The following is a 19,704-nucleotide window of genomic DNA, read 5'->3' as shown; positions in this document are numbered from 1 at the left end:
AACACATCAATGTAACACTTGTACATCACTTATAGTATAGTCAACATGACATCAATGTAACACTTGTACAACACTTATAATATAGACAAGATGACATCAATGTAACACTTGTACAACACTTATAGTATAGACAACAGGACATCAATGTAACACTTGTACAACACTTATAGTATAGACAACACGACATCAATGTAACACTTGTACATCACTTATAGTATAGTCAACATGACATCAATGTAACACTTGTACAACACTTATAATATAGACAAGATGACAACAATGTAACACTTGTACAACACTTATAGTATAGACAACAGGACATCAATATAATAAGCTCATAAATTTTAATAAGATGTGATAATGTTTGAAATATGTGACAGTATCAAGAAAAAAATCAAATTCTCATAGTTTTCTCTCCTACGTGTCTGTGCCTTTTTTTGAAACGGGGTTGAATAAACAGGTCTTATCAAAACATGTACATCATCTAACATCATTCGTCAATTAAATTTATAATGAAATCATTTGATTATTGTTTGTGTTTTGTTAAAACCCTGAATTGTCTATATCCGTTGTATTATGTGATAGTGAACAGATAATAAATCAACTTATTTATCTGCCTGATCAAGAGATCCTTTATAAGATTTTGTATTGTAAAGTATTTTAATGTAACTATTTTATTGTCCAGTCATCATTTTTTGAAGCTCAAATATGGGAAATGGTAATTTCAATTGAGCGAATCCAAAAATTTTCCAATGTAAGCGATCGCAAATTTGGTATAATTACCAAACAGATTTTATAAATAGAAGCAGCAGTCTTTTACACGTTTTCACTCTTCCTTTCAAATAATTACTTTTGAAAGGCTCTGCCTTGTTGGGTAGCCATACTAAGAATTCCCAATGATCATCTAATTGGAAATCTATATTGAATGTTGTACTTAAAGTTAGTACAATACTCATTTTCTCTCCTGGATTTCTTTCTGTATCATTTTCTCCAAAGAAGGACCCACTTTTCTATCATTCATTATATGTTGTCGATACCTTGTTACCTTCATGTATGCTTGGCCTGGCTGGGATATTTTTAGTCATATGATACATTTTACAAATATGTATTGAAGATATATTATTAACCCCCGCGAAAACACCAAAAGAGGGCTTTTCTGGGCTATAACTTCGAAACCATTCAATTCAACTTCACAAAACTTTCTGTATATATTAAGTCATTGCCCTAGTTGTGCCTTTTGCTATTGTCGACATTTCACTTTTTATATTTTTTTCTGTTACCATGGAAACATAATAAAAAAACACCAAAAGAGGGATTTTCCGGGCTATAACTTCCAAACCGTTCCACTCGACTTCACAAAACTTTCTGCACATATTAAGTGGGTGCCCTATTTGTGTCTTTCGCTATTACCGTCATTTCACTTTATATATTTTTTTCTGTTTCCATGGAAACATAGTCAGATAACACAAAAAAAGGCTTTTCCAGGCTATATCTTCCAAACTGTTCCACTCAACTTCACAAAACTTTCCGCACATATTAACTTAGTGCCATAGTTGAACCTTTTGCTATTAACAACATTTCATTTTTTTATTATATTTTTTCAGTTTTTGCAAAAATATAGTTAAAAACCTCAAATGAAGGCTTTTTTGGGTTCCATACCAACACCTGTGCGCGGGGGATAATGCCACGCTTTGCGGCACCTTGTTTAATTTAATAATTATATTTAATTTTGAATAAGAAACTTTCGAGAATTTATATATAAAGGAGAAAATGTTTTAAATTATGACGATATAGCTGAGCGAGGTTATACTATACACCATTCCAGCACTACAGACATGAGTATGTCAAATTTACTGCAATAATGATTTTGTTGAAATGTATTAAACAAAACTGATGTCAAATCGAAATAAAAATAATAGTAGTTAAATAAACGTAAAAGTAAAAAAATATGCAAAAATGTATATGTGCCTTTTTAGCTCTTTGCCTTAATCTGAATTAGAAAACATTGTTTTCTACGTATTGGCATAATTAACTAAAACTTGGGCAACAGGATAGTTTCAAAATTCCGAGTCTTTTTATCTCACCTGTGTTCATTTGTTATCTTAGTTTCGAAACGACATGTACTCTGTATATAATATATGTTTTGCATCTAACTTCATAGGTGATAACACATTCAGATTATTGAACTATTCAAAATACGTATACTTTTCAATTTTGAACAAAAGGTTATCAAATGTATTTTTTAGATGTTCATCAAAATGCCTCTTATGAAATAACAGCCGTCTAAAATATAAGTTGAACCATCATCCAAATGTACTTCATAAGATTCTTGTATCTAGCGTCATGTTGTCCGTGGTGGGTCGAGTTGTCCGTGGTGTATATAAGTGAAAGAAAACAGTTTGAAATGTAAACTGAACATTCATCAAATGGTACAGAATTTTCGTCTTGCATGCAGTGTTGAGTTGTTCGTCGTGGTTAGGGTTGTACGTGATGGTTCGGGTTGTCCGTGGTGGTTCGGGTTGTATGTGGTAGTCCGGGTTGCCAGAGGTGGTTCGGGATGTATGTGGTGGTTCGGGTTATCCTTGGTGGTTCGGGTTGTACGTGATGTGGTGGTTTGGGTTGTACATAGTGGTTTGGTTGTCCGTGATATTCTGGTTGTCCGTGGTGGTTCGGGTTGTCCGTGGTGGTTCGGGTTGTCTGTGGTGTGGTTGTTCGGCTAGTCCGTGGCGGTTCGAGTTGCACATTGTGTGGTGGTTCTGGATGTCCTTGGTGGTTTGGGTTGTATGGAGTTCCTGGTGGTTTGGTTTGTCCGTGGCGGTTTAGGTTGTACGTGGTAGTTCGGGTTGTTCGTGGTGGTTTGGGTTGTCCGTGGCGGTTTAGGTTGTACGTGGTAGTTCGCGTTTTCCTCGATAGTTCGGGTTGTACGTGGTGGTTTGGGTTGTCCGTGGCGGTTTAGGTTGTACGTGGTAGTTCGTGTTTTCCTCGATAGTTCGGGTTGTACGTAGTGGTTTAGGTTGTACGTGGTAGTTCGCATTTTCCTCGATAGTTCGGGTTGTACATGGTGGTTCGGGTTGTACGTGGTGGTTTGGGTTGTACGTGGTTTTGTACGTGGTTTAGGTTGTACGTGGTTTCGTTTTCCGATAGTTCGGGTTGTACGTGGTGGTTTAGGTTGTACGTGGTAGTTCGCATTTTCCTCGATAGTTCGGGTTGTACGTGGTGGTTTTGGTTGTCCGTGGCGGTTTAGGTTGTACGTGGTAGTTCGCGTTTTCCTCGATAGTTCGGGTTGTACGTGGTGGTTTAGGTTGTACGTGGTAGTTCGCATTTTCCTCGATAGTTCGTGTTGTACATGGTGGTTTGGGTTGTACGTGGTGGTTTGGATTGTCCGTAGCGGTTTAGGTTGTACGTGGTAGTTCGCATTTTCCTCGATAGTTCGGGTTGTACGTGGTGGTTTAGGTTGTACGTGGTAGTTCGCATTTTCCTCGATAGTTCGGGTTGTACATGGTGGTTCGGGTTGTACGTGGTGGTTTGGGTTGTACGTGGTGGTTTGGGTTGTCCGTGGCGGTTTAGGTTGTACGTGGTAGTTCGCATTTTCCTCGATAGTTCGGGTTGTACAAGGTGGTTCGGGTTGTACGTGGTGGTTTGGGTTGTACATGGTGGTTTGGTTTTTCATGGTGGTTTGGTTGTCCATGGTGGTTTGGGTTGTCCATGGTGGTTTGGGTTGTCCATGGAGATTCATAGTGCAATAATTTCTTACTAGCTTTCAGCAAGTCCACTGCTCATGTCCCCTATGGATCACTATCAATTTTATATCATGTCTTTAACATACAGCGGCCCTGTTTTAGTTCCCCTTGCCTTGTAATCCCGTATATCAGGGAGCAATTGTAAAGAAAATACATATGCATAATTACTCTCAATTTGAAATTCACAGTGACATGAAAATCCCTGTTATATTACCTGTATACAAAGTATATACAAAATGAAAGTATGATTCACATACTGTTCCTATAAATACTGCGGTTCTAAAAACCTGATTGCGCATATAGCAACCAGGTGACAACAGACCCAACATAACAACATGACTATAAATAACACAGTTGTTAAGACGGTTAAGTCAGTTTTTACGGAGACAGGACATGGATACTTTTATAATTGGGATACCCTGTCTATCTCCTACAGCCAACAAATCCATATACCTGTAACACACAGGACAGATGATTCTTTGTGAACTCGATGCTGACTTTATTTACTTTTAACCGTCAGAAGTCTGAAGTCCGCTAAACTGAGGTATAACTCACATTCAGACAACATCCACAGTCAGGGAAGACCATCATACGACACCACTATCTCCATTTCCCAGGATGTGTTCTGACATTACGTGATATTTAATATCAAGTCACAGATCTAGTTGACACAATACTGGTAAGAATTGTAACTGTATCTAATATCTGTTTTCTGTAAATTGTACGTAATAACTGTCTAACCCAGATTCTCGTCATCCTGGAGATGTATACACTCTCTTACCATATGTTTTATAAAAGATGGTTCTGGTTGTACGTGGTGGTTCGAGTTGTACGTGGCGGTTTGGGTTGTACGTTGTGGATCGAGGTGTTCGTGGCGTGGCTGTTCGGGTTGTACATGGTGTTTTTTGGTTGTCCGTGGTAATTCTTGTCGTCCGTGGCGGTTAGGGTTGTACATGGCGGTTAAGGTTGTACGTGGTGATTCGGGTCGTCCCTGGCGGTTAGGGTTGTCCGTGGTAGTTCGGGTTGTTCGTGGTTGTTCGGGTTGTATGTAGTGTGGTGGTTTGTGTTGTACGTGGTGGTTCGAGGTGTTCGTGGCATGGCGATTTGGGTTGTACATGGTGGTTTGGGTTGTATATGGTGGTTCGGGTTGTAATTGGTGTGTTGGTTTGGGTTGTCCGTGGTGATTCGGGTCGTCCGTGGCGGTTAGAGTTGTCCGTGGTAGTTCGGGTTGTACGTGGTGTGGCTGTTCGGGTTGTACGTAGTGGTTCGAGTTGTACGTGGCGGTTCGGTTTGTATGTGGTGGTTCGTGTTGTACGTGATGTGGTGGTTTGGGTTGTACGTGGCGGTTCGGGTTGTACATGGTGGTTTTGGTTGTCCGTGGTAATTCGGGTCGTCAGTGGCGGTTCGGGTTGTACATGGTGGTTTTGGTTGTACGTGGTAATTCGGGTCGTCAGTGGCGGTTAGGGTTGTACATGGCGGTTAAGGTCGTCCAAGGCGGTTCGGGTTGTACATGGCGGTTAAGGTTGTACGTGGTGATTCGGGTCGTCCAAGGCGTTCGGGTTGTATGTAGTGGTTCGGGTTGTCCGTGCTGATTCGTGTTGTCCGTGGTGTGGCGGTTCGGGTTGTACGTGGTGGTTCGGGTTATACGTTGTGGTTTGGGTTATACGTGGTGTGGTGATTTGGGTTGTACGTGGTGGTTCGAGGTGTTGGTGGCGTGGCGGTTCGGGTTGTACATGTTGGTTTGAGTTGTAAGTGGTGTGGTGGTTTGGGTTGTTTCAAGGAGATTAAAGGTGTCCGTAGATGTTCAAGTTATCCGTGGTGGTTCGGGTTGTCCGTGACGGTTCGGGTTGTCCGTGACGGTTCAGGTTGTACGTGATAGATCGCATTGTCCGAGTTAGTTCGGGTTGTACGTGGTGTGGTGATTTGGGTTGTACGTGGTGGTTCGAGGTGTTCGTGGCGTGGCGGTTCGGGTTGTACATGGTGGTTTGGGTTGTCCGTGGTGGTTCGAGGTGTTCGTGGCGTGGCGGTTCGGGTTGTACATGGTGGTTTGGGTTGTCCGTGGTGGTTCGGGTTGTCCTTGACGGTACAGATTGTACGTGGTAGTTCGCATTGTCTGTGGTAGTTCGGGTTGTACGTGGCGTATCTAATATCTGTAAATTGTAAGTAATAACTGTCTAACCCAGATTCTCTTCATCCTGGAGACGTATACACTCTGTTACCATACTCTTTATAAAAGATGTATATCAGAAATCGTGAATTATGATGTTTAGGTACATTGAATAATTAGATATGATTTTTTTTGTATTTTGTTGTCATAACATACAGTATGTATTATCAATATTATCTTTTGACATATTGTCTTGTTTAGAATATCATTCATCTATTATATTTCCATCATAACTTAATCACCAGATCGTGCAGTCTCATTACTGTAGTTAGCTATAAGGAATCGCTATATCACAAAACAGGTGAGTTATCGTCAAAATTGTTTATATACCGAAATTCGGAAATCGCTTCGTTTTATAAGACCATGCTTTAAACTCCAGTAAAGATTTAGGTGTGACGTTTTGATGACTACTCGGTCATCCTCAACACTAAAACTGTACTAACACTAACGTGCTTAGTGTACGAGATATACTGAAAGGATAAAGAAACGCAGGGTAATATTTATTCCGACATTTTGAAAACGCGTTCTCCAAATAAAGTGAAACTTTGTGGATTTGATAATTAGGTCATATTACACCTTGTCATAGTTGTGCCTTTTGCTATTGTCGACATTTCACTTTTTATATTTTTTTCTGTTACCATGGAAACATAATAAAAAAACACCAAAAGAGGGATTTTCCGGGCTATAACTTCCAAACCGTTCCACTCGACTTCACAAAACTTTCTGCACATATTAAGTGGGTGCCCTATTTGTGTCTTTCGCTATTACCGTCATTTCACTTTATATATTTTTTTCTGTTTCCATGGAAACATAGTCAGATAACACAAAAAAAGGCTTTTCCAGGCTATATCTTCCAAACTGTTCCACTCAACTTCACAAAACTTTCCGCACATATTAACTTAGTGCCATAGTTGAACCTTTTGCTATTAACAACATTTCATTTTTTTATTATATTTTTTCAGTTTTTGCAAAAATATAGTTAAAAACCTCAAATGAAGGCTTTTTTGGGTTCCATACCAACACCTGTGCGCGGGGGATAATGCCACGCTTTGCGGCACCTTGTTTAATTTAATAATTATATTTAATTTTGAATAAGAAACTTTCGAGAATTTATATATAAAGGAGAAAATGTTTTAAATTATGACGATATAGCTGAGCGAGGTTATACTATACACCATTCCAGCACTACAGACATGAGTATGTCAAATTTACTGCAATAATGATTTTGTTGAAATGTATTAAACAAAACTGATGTCAAATCGAAATAAAAATAATAGTAGTTAAATAAACGTAAAAGTAAAAAAATATGCAAAAATGTATATGTGCCTTTTTAGCTCTTTGCCTTAATCTGAATTAGAAAACATTGTTTTCTACGTATTGGCATAATTAACTAAAACTTGGGCAACAGGATAGTTTCAAAATTCCGAGTCTTTTTATCTCACCTGTGTTCATTTGTTATCTTAGTTTCGAAACGACATGTACTCTGTATATAATATATGTTTTGCATCTAACTTCATAGGTGATAACACATTCAGATTATTGAACTATTCAAAATACGTATACTTTTCAATTTTGAACAAAAGGTTATCAAATGTATTTTTTAGATGTTCATCAAAATGCCTCTTATGAAATAACAGCCGTCTAAAATATAAGTTGAACCATCATCCAAATGTACTTCATAAGATTCTTGTATCTAGCGTCATGTTGTCCGTGGTGGGTCGAGTTGTCCGTGGTGTATATAAGTGAAAGAAAACAGTTTGAAATGTAAACTGAACATTCATCAAATGGTACAGAATTTTCGTCTTGCATGCAGTGTTGAGTTGTTCGTCGTGGTTAGGGTTGTACGTGATGGTTCGGGTTGTCCGTGGTGGTTCGGGTTGTATGTGGTAGTCCGGGTTGCCAGAGGTGGTTCGGGATGTATGTGGTGGTTCGGGTTATCCTTGGTGGTTCGGGTTGTACGTGATGTGGTGGTTTGGGTTGTACATAGTGGTTTGGTTGTCCGTGATATTCTGGTTGTCCGTGGTGGTTCGGGTTGTCCGTGGTGGTTCGGGTTGTCTGTGGTGTGGTTGTTCGGCTAGTCCGTGGCGGTTCGAGTTGCACATTGTGTGGTGGTTCTGGATGTCCTTGGTGGTTCGGGTTGTACGTGGAGTTCGGGTTGTTCGTGGTGGTTTGGGTTGTCCGTGGCGGTTTAGGTTGTACGTGGTAGTTCGCGTTTTCCTCGATAGTTCGGGTTGTACGTGGTGGTTTGGGTTGTCCGTGGCGGTTTAGGTTGTACGTGGTAGTTCGTGTTTTCCTCGATAGTTCGGGTTGTACGTAGTGGTTTAGGTTGTACGTGGTAGTTCGCATTTTCCTCGATAGTTCGGGTTGTACATGGTGGTTCGGGTTGTACGTGGTGGTTTGGGTTGTACGTGGTGGTTTGGGTTGTCCGTGGCGGTTTAGGTTGTACGTGGTAGTTCGCGTTTTCCTCGATAGTTCGGGTTGTACGTGGTGGTTTGGGTTGTCCGTGGCGGTTTAGGTTGTACGTGGTAGTTCGCGTTTTCCTCGATAGTTCGGGTTGTACGTGGTGGTTTAGGTTGTACGTGGTAGTTCGCATTTTCCTCGATAGTTCGGGTTGTACGTGGTGGTTTTGGTTGTCCGTGGCGGTTTAGGTTGTACGTGGTAGTTCGCGTTTTCCTCGATAGTTCGGGTTGTACGTGGTGGTTTAGGTTGTACGTGGTAGTTCGCATTTTCCTCGATAGTTCGTGTTGTACATGGTGGTTTGGGTTGTACGTGGTGGTTTGGATTGTCCGTAGCGGTTTAGGTTGTACGTGGTAGTTCGTGTTTTCCTCGATAGTTCGGGTTGTACGTAGTGGTTTAGGTTGTACGTGGTAGTTCGCATTTTCCTCGATAGTTCGGGTTGTACATGGTGGTTCGGGTTGTACGTGGTGGTTTGGGTTGTACGTGGTGGTTTGGGTTGTCCGTGGCGGTTTAGGTTGTACGTGGTAGTTCGCGTTTTCCTCGATAGTTCGGGCTGTACATGGTGGTTTAGGTTGTACGTGGTAGTTCGCATTTTCCTCGATAGTTCGGGTTGTACAAGGTGGTTCGGGTTGTACGTGGTGGTTTGGGTTGTACATGGTGGTTTGGTTTTTCATGGTGGTTTGGTTGTCCATGGTGGTTTGGGTTGTCCATGGTGGTTTGGGTTGTCCATGGAGATTCATAGTGCAATAATTTCTTACTAGCTTTCAGCAAGTCCACTGCTCATGTCCCCTATGGATCACTATCAATTTTATATCATGTCTTTAACATACAGCGGCCCTGTTTTAGTTCCCCTTGCCTTGTAATCCCGTATATCAGGGAGCAATTGTAAAGAAAATACATATGCATAATTACTCTCAATTTGAAATTCACAGTGACATGAAAATCCCTGTTATATTACCTGTATACAAAGTATATACAAAATGAAAGTATGATTCACATACTGTTCCTATAAATACTGCGGTTCTAAAAACCTGATTGCGCATATAGCAACCAGGTGACAACAGACCCAACATAACAACATGACTATAAATAACACAGTTGTTAAGACGGTTAAGTCAGTTTTTACGGAGACAGGACATGGATACTTTTATAATTGGGATACCCTGTCTATCTCCTACAGCCAACAAATCCATATACCTGTAACACACAGGACAGATGATTCTTTGTGAACTCGATGCTGACTTTATTTACTTTTAACCGTCAGAAGTCTGAAGTCCGCTAAACTGAGGTATAACTCACATTCAGACAACATCCACAGTCAGGGAAGACCATCATACGACACCACTATCTCCATTTCCCAGGATGTGTTCTGACATTACGTGATATTTAATATCAAGTCACAGATCTAGTTGACACAATACTGGTAAGAATTGTAACTGTATCTAATATCTGTTTTCTGTAAATTGTACGTAATAACTGTCTAACCCAGATTCTCGTCATCCTGGAGATGTATACACTCTCTTACCATATGTTTTATAAAAGATGGTTCTGGTTGTACGTGGTGGTTCGAGTTGTACGTGGCGGTTTGGGTTGTACGTTGTGGATCGAGGTGTTCGTGGCGTGGCTGTTCGGGTTGTACATGGTGTTTTTTGGTTGTCCGTGGTAATTCTTGTCGTCCGTGGCGGTTAGGGTTGTACATGGCGGTTAAGGTTGTACGTGGTGATTCGGGTCGTCCCTGGCGGTTAGGGTTGTCCGTGGTAGTTCGGGTTGTTCGTGGTTGTTCGGGTTGTATGTAGTGTGGTGGTTTGTGTTGTACGTGGTGGTTCGAGGTGTTCGTGGCATGGCGATTTGGGTTGTACATGGTGGTTTGGGTTGTATATGGTGGTTCGGGTTGTAATTGGTGTGTTGGTTTGGGTTGTCCGTGGTGATTCGGGTCGTCCGTGGCGGTTAGAGTTGTCCGTGGTAGTTCGGGTTGTACGTGGTGTGGCTGTTCGGGTTGTACGTAGTGGTTCGAGTTGTACGTGGCGGTTCGGTTTGTATGTGGTGGTTCGTGTTGTACGTGATGTGGTGGTTTGGGTTGTACGTGGCGGTTCGGGTTGTACATGGTGGTTTTGGTTGTCCGTGGTAATTCGGGTCGTCAGTGGCGGTTCGGGTTGTACATGGTGGTTTTGGTTGTACGTGGTAATTCGGGTCGTCAGTGGCGGTTAGGGTTGTACATGGCGGTTAAGGTCGTCCAAGGCGGTTCGGGTTGTACATGGCGGTTAAGGTTGTACGTGGTGATTCGGGTCGTCCAAGGCGTTCGGGTTGTATGTAGTGGTTCGGGTTGTCCGTGCTGATTCGTGTTGTCCGTGGTGTGGCGGTTCGGGTTGTACGTGGTGGTTCGGGTTATACGTTGTGGTTTGGGTTATACGTGGTGTGGTGATTTGGGTTGTACGTGGTGGTTCGAGGTGTTGGTGGCGTGGCGGTTCGGGTTGTACATGTTGGTTTGAGTTGTAAGTGGTGTGGTGGTTTGGGTTGTTTCAAGGAGATTAAAGGTGTCCGTAGATGTTCAAGTTATCCGTGGTGGTTCGGGTTGTCCGTGACGGTTCGGGTTGTCCGTGACGGTTCAGGTTGTACGTGATAGATCGCATTGTCCGAGTTAGTTCGGGTTGTACGTGGTGTGGTGATTTGGGTTGTACGTGGTGGTTCGAGGTGTTCGTGGCGTGGCGGTTCGGGTTGTACATGGTGGTTTGGGTTGTCCGTGGTGGTTCGAGGTGTTCGTGGCGTGGCGGTTCGGGTTGTACATGGTGGTTTGGGTTGTCCGTGGTGGTTCGGGTTGTCCTTGACGGTACAGATTGTACGTGGTAGTTCGCATTGTCTGTGGTAGTTCGGGTTGTACGTGGCGTATCTAATATCTGTAAATTGTAAGTAATAACTGTCTAACCCAGATTCTCTTCATCCTGGAGACGTATACACTCTGTTACCATACTCTTTATAAAAGATGTATATCAGAAATCGTGAATTATGATGTTTAGGTACATTGAATAATTAGATATGATTTGTTTGTATTTTGTTGACATAACATACAGTATGTATTATCAATATTATCTTTTGACATATTGTCTTGTTTAGAATATCATTCATCTATTATATTTCCATCATAACTTAATCACCAGATCGTGCAGTCTCATTACTGTAGTTAGCTATCAGGAATCGCTATATCACAAAACAGGTGAGTTATCGTCAAAATTGTTTATATACCGAAATTCGGAAATCGCTTCGTTTTATAAGACCATGCTTTAAACTCCAGTAAAGATTTAGGTGTGACGTTTTGATGACTACTCGGTCATCCTCAACACTAAAACTGTACTAACACTAACGTGCTTAGTGTACGAGATATACTGAAAGGATAAAGAAACGCAGGGTAATATTTATTCCGACATTTTGAAAACGCGTTCTCCAAATAAAGTGAAACTTTGTGGATTTGATAATTAGGTCATATTACACCTTGTCATGTATCGAAAATTTAGTCACGGTGCAGTGCGCAGCTCTGGTAAATGGAGGAAGGAAAAAACAAGAATCTCGTGCACCGTGTTGTTCTGGTCTCATGCAGCGTTGGTCAAGTCACTCTTCGTTAGTCTTTATACAGACCAACTGCTTCCCTAAAATTAATTGGGAATTTGATTCGTTTTAAGAATGGCACGACTCACAGGAGTTCAGATGGGTCAGGCCATTCAGATGCTGATGCAAGGACAGCTGCAAAATCAGGTTGCTAGGCACTTTGGTGTTAATATTTCCACCATAGAACGTCTTGTAAAACGTCTTCGGGAAACTGGGCGATTGGCCGATCGACCTAGGTCAGGACGTCCGCGCGTAACGTCACGACGTCAGGATCGCTATATCGTCGTCTCTCATGTGCGTAATCGGCGCCTTACTGCCGTTGAGAGTGCACTAAATGTTCGTGGAAATCATGGGCGTCCTATAAGTTCAAAAACTGTAAGGAATCGATTACGAGAAGTTGGTGTAAGAGCACGTCGCCCCTACGTAGGTCCACACCTTACCTCTGCTCGACGTCAGCGTCATATGGCCTGGGTCGCTGCACATGCTCCACGACGGTTTCCAGTGAGGCAGTGTTGACAAGTTTTCTTCACGGACGAGTCTCGATTCTGTCTTTATTGATCTGACGGCCGTCAACGTGTCTACCGACGTCGTGGCGAACGTTTTACGGACGCTTGCGTTGTAGAGAGGGATAGGTTTGGGGGCGGTTCAGTAATGGTGCGGGGAGAATTCTCAAACGGGTTAAAATCACAATTGGTTGTTATTGATGGCAATTTAACAGCAGCTAAGTATAGAGATGAGATCCTCCGACCCCATGTTATCCCTTTCTTACAGCAGCATAATCTAACCCTCCAGCAGGATAATGCTAGGCCCCACGTAGCAAGGATTTGCCAAGTCTTTCTGGCCAACAGCAACATTCAACCACTAGATTGGCCGCCATATAGCCCTGATTTGTCCCCGACCGAGCATCTTTGGGACCAATTGGATAGACAGGTTCGAAAGCGCCAGCCACCCCCTGCTACTCGAGAGCAGTTGACCAGAGCTCTGATTGAAGAGTGGGACAACATCCCCATAAGACGGATTAACACTCATATGAACTCTATGACCAGAAGAATAAGGGCCGTGACCACAGCAAACGGCGGACACACAAGATATTGATGACTCATTTCAATTTCAAAATCCTATGGGTCCATTCAATTTGATCGTTAGTACCTCTAAACCAATTGTCAGATGCAAAATACAGACTTTGGAAATCCTTTAGCTTTAATTTATCTGTAAGTATACAAAATTTCGTTTTAAATGAAGCCCGATATCTTACTTAATTTCTGGTTTAAAGTTCACCCTGCGTCTCTTTATCTTTTTAGTATAGTAAAACAAACTTGTTTGGCTGCACTACAATGCTCAAGGGTTCCAATATGTATGGTATAATGAGAATGTAATTTGGTATGATAAGCAAATCGGTCCGAAGAATTGGGCTTCGGGAGATAACGGTGAGTACAGAAACCCAGATATCTTATGCATGTAGAAAGCAAAACTTCTAATGAATATCGCGTTTTGCTGATTAAAAGTTAGTTGTTGCTATTCGTGGCAGACATTGACTGATAATATTTGGTTGAGAAGGTATAAAGCAGATTACACGGTATTCTGTGACAGAAAACAACACCACACATCCGCTCCAATAACGTTTCTGTTGGACATGTACTTTTAAGTCAATTTGAACAACAGTGCGACAAAATAAGTATTTACCCGTGTTTCTGTTGCCTAAGTTCCCTATATGTTCAGTATCACTGTGTATGCGACCTCCGGTATGTCTAGTTATAAACACCACCAGATTTGATATGATGTGCTTTTGAGTTCGTATATGATATCGAAATTCAAACGTCTAAATACTGTGGTGCTTTTTTTTCTTAATTTTTTCCTGTAAGAATCAGTGTTGTGTTTCCTTACATCCTATATATTTTATTGTTAGTGAAAAGTGACCATAACATTTTTCCATATTTGTAGGACGTCCGACCCGGTACTAATATGGCCGAACCAGTAGAACTATATGATAAGTCTTGGATTCTCTATCATGTCCTGGAAAGGATGATAGGGAGACGGGAGGAGATAGTCTTAAAACAGAATATGATGGATTGGAGGGGGTATGATTTCGACTGTTTATCAATCGGAAGTTCGGCGGAGGGAGGTAAGAACATGCCGGGCTCGGACATAGACCTAATGCTTATTCTAAAACATATCGTCGTCTGCTGTCAGGATCATGACGTTAGCAATCCATCATACAATGAAAATCAAACAATTTTTGTGATGAGAGATGCTGATAGCAGACCTGGTTATGTGAATTTGAAATTAGCTAAGTTCGGACAAATAAAAGATACTCTTATTGCAGATTCCATTGTTTCAGTCAATGGTGAGTATTTTATATCAAGTGAAATATTTAATAACTACATCAACGGAAGTTACAGTGGAACTATGAAATTTCAAATGGACACTAATGGTCCAGCGGCAACACTAAAGCATGAACAATTTGATGGAAGTTCAGATCTTGATTTTGTGTATTCTTTCCCGTGTTACACTTGGCCCAAAGAAGCTAAAGAGTGGATAACTAGGCCTCGCTTTCATAACTGGCCTGATAAAACTTTGATGGACCAGATAGTACGAGGTGGCTGTCATCTTGTCCCTGTAGGAGATAAAACGTCTGATGACCCATTCTTACAATGGAGGATTTCATTTGTTACTGCGGAGAGGCAGCTCATTCATTCCCTCAGTCATGTCCAATTTTTAGTGTACGGACTTCTCAAGTACTTTCTCAAACAGATATCAGGAGAATTGAAACAATTACAAGGAGATACAGATATCCTGACATCCTATATTATGAAAACTGTAATATTATATACAGTAGAAAACACATCAGAATCATTATGGCAAGAAAAACATATTTTTGTCTGTTTTATGCTTTGTTTAAACACGTTGATATCATGGGTGATGGCGGGATACTGTCCTAATTACTTCGTAAACAATAACAACATGTTCCTTGGTAAAGTTAATAGAGAAAATCAAACAAGACTACTCCATTTTCTTTTGGGCCTTCGTGAAATGGCATGGGGATGTTTATCAGTTGGTGCATTGATACAGCCGTCTATAGGTGAACATATTGACCTCGTAGAGAATGGGGTAGTTGATTTCGTACTACCTCTACCAACACAGTTAGAAAAGGATTTGGATAGGCAGAAGTTCGGTGGAATGGCATGGAACACTTGCAAAAATGAAACCCTAGCATTACAAATACTCCTATCTACATCAAAGTCAGACGATGATGAATTCATACGTAGTGTCATGGGAGCTAAAAGGATTTGTTATATAGGAATGAAGACATTTGGTGAGCACGCAGTTATAAGTGGAAACAAAGAGAAATACAAATCTCTCAGGAAATCCAAGAATCTTCTTAAACCACTGGCTTCAATATGTGCAAGTCCAGGGCTACTGACACTGGCAACATATCACTACCAGACTGGAAATTATGTCAAAGCATTAGAAATAAGCGGAGACTTAATATCGTCAAGGAAAGTTTATTTCCCGATGAATGAAAAGTCTGGAGACAAATATGAATCGCTTTATTGTGGACATGGGTACACTCTACAACAGAAATTAAGGGAAGGTGTTGTATTCGATATCATTCTTTTCACAAAAGCGTTACAGTTTTTTCCCTGTCAGCTACACCCGGAAGTCGTAAAATATGCTGAATACACTCGGCTCCCTCCGCTTCCTTACGCCGCGTTCCTGTCGTTTTTGTGTTATCATGAACTCGGCGACACCAGGAGACGTGATGCAGCGTTGACAAACCTTCGAATCGTGAAGTACGACGAGTACCAGGGAGGCGGTGAACGCTGGGCAGTCCACATCCTGTTAGGGATCTGTTATGAAATGGCTGGTGATAAAGAGAATGCACTCAGGGAATATAATGACTCTCTACGTAATCAAAGTTTGGACAGATGTCAAAACACAGCCAAAGAGAGGATAAAAGGTTTGCTTTGCGACAGTTGTAGATTTTAACTGTATCACTTGTACATCATTTATAGACAAGTGAACACTAACGAAATACTTAAACAAAACCTATATCCAGAGAAAAATCTGCAACACCATTCCAAGATATCGTTAAAACAGCCGGAAAAACAACAACACGATTGTTTTGTTCGTTATATACAGAGAAAAAACACGACAAAAAATGACATCGTCAAAACAGAGTAAACCAACACGACAACAAAGAAATCGTTAAAACAGAATCAAACGAACACTACAAAAAAGATATCGTTAAAACAGAGGAAAAACAACACGACAACAAAGAAATCGTTAAAACAGAGAAAACCAACACGACAACAAAGACATCGTTAAAACAGAATAAAAGCATAAAAGATATCGTTAAAACAGAGGAAGAACATAACGACCGTAAAGATATCGTTAAAACAGAGGAAAAACAACACGACATCAAAGACATCGTTAAAACAGAGGAAAACCAACATGAAAACAAAGACATCGTTAAAACAGAGGAAAACCAACACGACAACAAAGACATCGTTAAAACAGAGGAAAAACAACACGACAACAAAGACATCGTTAAAACAGTATAAAACAAACAACACGACAACAAAGACATCGTTAAAACAGAGGAAGAACATAACGACAGTTCAGATATCGTTAAAACAGATGAAAAACAACACGACATCAAAGACATCGTTAAAATAGAGAAAACCCAACACGACAACAAAGACATCGTTAAAACAGAGGAAAAACATTAGGACTGAAAAGATATCGTTTACACTGAGGAAAACCAACACGACAACAAAGATATCGTTAAAACAGAGGAAAACCAACACGACAACCAAGATATCGTTAAAACAGAGGAAGAACATAACGACCGTAAAGATATCGTTAAAACAGAGGAAAAACAACACGACAACAAAGACATCGTTAAAACAGAGGAAAAACAACACGACAACAAAGACATCGTTAAAACAGAGGAAAAACAACACGACAACAAAGAAATCGTTAAAACAGAGAAAACCAACACGACAACAAAGACATCGTTAAAACAGAGTAAAAGCATTACGAAAACAAAAAAATCGTTAAAACAGAGGAAAAACAACACGACAACGCAGAAATCGTTCAAAGAGAATAAAACGAACACGATAACAAAGACATCGTTAAAACAGAGGAAAACCAACACGACAACAAAGACATCGTTAAAACAGAGGAAAAACATTACGACAACAAAGACATCGTTAAAACAGAGGAAAAACATCACGACAACAAAGACATCGTTAAAACAGAGGAAAACCAACATGACAACAAAGACATCGTTAAAACAGAGTAAAAACAACACGAAAACAGAGAAAACCAACACGACAACAAAGACATCGTTAAAACAGAGTAAAAGCATTACGAAAACAAAAAAATCGTTAAAACAGAGGAAAAACAACACGACAACGCAGAAATCGTTCAAAGAGCATAAAACGAACACGATAACAAAGACATCGTTAAAACAGAGGAAAACAAACATGACAACAAAGACATCGTTAAAAAAGAGGAAAACCAACACGACAACAAAGACATCGTTAAAACAGAGGCAGAACATAACGACCGTAAAGATATCGTTAAAAAAAGAGGAAAAACAACACGACATCAAAGACATCGTTAAAACAGAGGAAAACAAACACGATAACAAAGACATCGCTAAAACAGAGGAAAACCAACACGACAACAAAGAAATCGTTAAAACAAAGGAGAAACAACACGACATCAAAGACATCGCTAAAACAGAGAAAATCAACACGACAACACAGAAATCGTTCAAAGAGAATAAAACGAACACGATAACAGAGACATCGTTAAAACAGAGGAAAACTAACACCACGACATCAAAGATATCGTTAAAACAGAGGAAAAACAACACGACATCAAAGACGTTGTTAAAACAGAGGAAAACCAACACGACAACAAAGAAATCGTTAAAACAGAGGAAAAACAACACGACAACAAAGACATCGTTAAAACAGAGGAAAACAAACACGACAACAAAGACATCGTTAAAACAACCAACACGACAACAAGGACATCGTTAAAACAGAGGAAAACCAACACGACAACAAAGACATCGTTAAAACAGAGGAAAACCAACACGACAACAAAGACATCGTTAAAACAGAGGAAAAACAACACGACAACAAAGACATCGTTAAAACAGAGGAAAACCAACACGACAACAAAGACATCTTTAAAACAGAGGAAAACCAACACGACAACAAAGACATCGTTAAAACAGAGGAAAAACAACACGACAACAAAGAAATCGTTAAAAAAAAACAAAGATATCGTTAAAACAGAGAAAAATAACACGACAACAAAGATATCGTTAAAACAGAGGAAAACCAAGACGACAACAAAGACATCGTTAAAACAGAGAAAAACAACACGACAACAAAGACATCGTTAAAACAGAGTAAAACCAACACGACAACAAAGATATCGTTAAAACAGAGGAAAACCAACACTACAACAAAGACATCGTTAAAACAGAGGAAAACCAACACTACAACAAAGACATCGTTAAAACATAGGAAAAACAACACGACAACAAAGAAATCGTTAAAACAGAGGAAAAACAACACGACATCAAAGAAATCGTTAAAACAGAGGAAAAACAACACGACAACAAAGACACCGTTAAAACAGATAAAACCAACACGACAACAAAGATATCGTTAAAACAGAGGAAAAGCATTACGACAACAAAGACATCGTTAAAACAGAGTAAAACCAACACGAAAACAAAGACATCGTTAAAACAGAGTAAAAGCAACACTATAAGAAAGAAATCGTTAAAACAGAGTAAAACCAACACTACAACAAAGACATCGTTAAAACAAAGGAAATACAACACGACAACAAAGAAATCGTTAAAACAGAGGAAAACCAACACGACAACAAAGACATCGTTAAAACAGAGGAAAACCAACACGACAACAAAGACATCGTTAAAACAGAGGAAAAACAACACGACATCAAAGACATCGTTAAAACAGAGGAAAAACAACACGACAACAAAGACATCGTTAAAACAGAGGAAAAACATTACGACAACAAAGATATCGTTAAAACAGAGGAAACCAACACGACAAAAAAGACATCGTTAAAACAGAGTAAACCAAAACGACAACAAAGAAAACGTTAAAACAGAGAAAACCAACACGACAACAAAGACATCGTTAAAACAGAGAAAAAGCATTACGACAACAAAGAAATCGTTAAAACAGAGGAAAAACAACACGACAACAAAGACATCGTTAAAACAGAGGAAAACCAACACGACAACAAAGACATCGTTAAAACAGAGGAAGAACATAACGACAGTTCAGATATCGTTAAAACAGATGAAAAACAACACGACATCAAAGACATCGTTAAAATAGAGAAAAACCAACACGACAACAAAGACATCGTTAAAACAGAGGAAAAACATTAGGACTGCAAAGATATCGTTTACACTGAGGAAAACCAACACGACAACTTTGATATCGTTAAAACAGAGGAAGAACATTACGACAACAAAGACATCGTCTAAACAGAGGAAATACATTAGGACTGCAAAGATATCGTTAAAACAGAGGAAAACCAACACGACAACAAAGATATCGTTAAAACAGAGAAAAATAACACGACAACAAAGATATCGTTAAAACAGAGGAAAACCAAGACGACAACAAAGACATCTGTAACACTTATACAACACTTATAGTATAGACAACAGGA

General features: G+C 40.1%; 3 protein-coding genes across 3 annotated transcripts; 1 reads left to right on the top strand and 2 right to left on the bottom strand.

The window, feature by feature from the left end:
* Positions 1–5,524: 5,524 nt before the first annotated feature.
* Positions 5,525–8,253, bottom strand: LOC132561423 (mucin-2-like). Its single transcript, XM_060226153.1, has 2 exons — positions 7,753–8,253; positions 5,525–5,890 (listed from the first exon to the last, which is right to left on the bottom strand). The coding sequence occupies exons 1-2, from the start codon at positions 8,251–8,253 to the stop codon at positions 5,525–5,527; spliced, it is 867 nt and encodes a 288-aa protein (XP_060082136.1).
* An 89-nt stretch (positions 8,254–8,342) lies between these two features.
* Positions 8,343–9,104, bottom strand: LOC132561422 (uncharacterized). The gene has a single exon (XM_060226151.1). It carries the CDS (start codon positions 9,102–9,104, stop codon positions 8,343–8,345), a length of 762 nt encoding a protein of 253 aa, XP_060082134.1.
* A 4,822-nt stretch (positions 9,105–13,926) lies between these two features.
* On the top strand, positions 13,927–15,951 carry LOC132561421 (uncharacterized). Its single transcript, XM_060226150.1, has one exon. The coding sequence runs from the start codon at positions 13,927–13,929 to the stop codon at positions 15,949–15,951; it is 2,025 nt and encodes a 674-aa protein (XP_060082133.1).
* Positions 15,952–19,704: the final 3,753 nt, after the last annotated feature.

The sequence above is a fragment of the Ylistrum balloti genome, unplaced genomic scaffold (genome assembly GCF_031769215.1).
Source record: "Ylistrum balloti isolate Yb309-2 unplaced genomic scaffold, AGI_CSIRO_Ybal_v1 Utg371204, whole genome shotgun sequence".
Classification (NCBI taxonomy): domain Eukaryota; kingdom Metazoa; phylum Mollusca; class Bivalvia; order Pectinida; family Pectinidae; genus Ylistrum; species Ylistrum balloti.
Note: the sequence above shows the minus strand (reverse complement) of the source record. Positions and strands in the feature narration are given on the sequence as shown.

Coding starts and splice junctions, on each gene's coding strand:
- LOC132561423 (XM_060226153.1), bottom strand. CDS start 8,253: ATGCGAACTACCACGTACAACCTAAACCACTACGTACAACCCGAACTA. Junction 5,891..7,752: donor CGGACAACCCGAACCATCAC/GTACAACCCTAA, acceptor TACAATTTACAG/ATATTAGATACGCCACGTAC.
- LOC132561422 (XM_060226151.1), bottom strand. CDS start 9,104: ATGAATCTCCATGGACAACCCAAACCACCATGGACAACCCAAACCACC.
- LOC132561421 (XM_060226150.1), top strand. CDS start 13,927: ATGGCCGAACCAGTAGAACTATATGATAAGTCTTGGATTCTCTATCAT.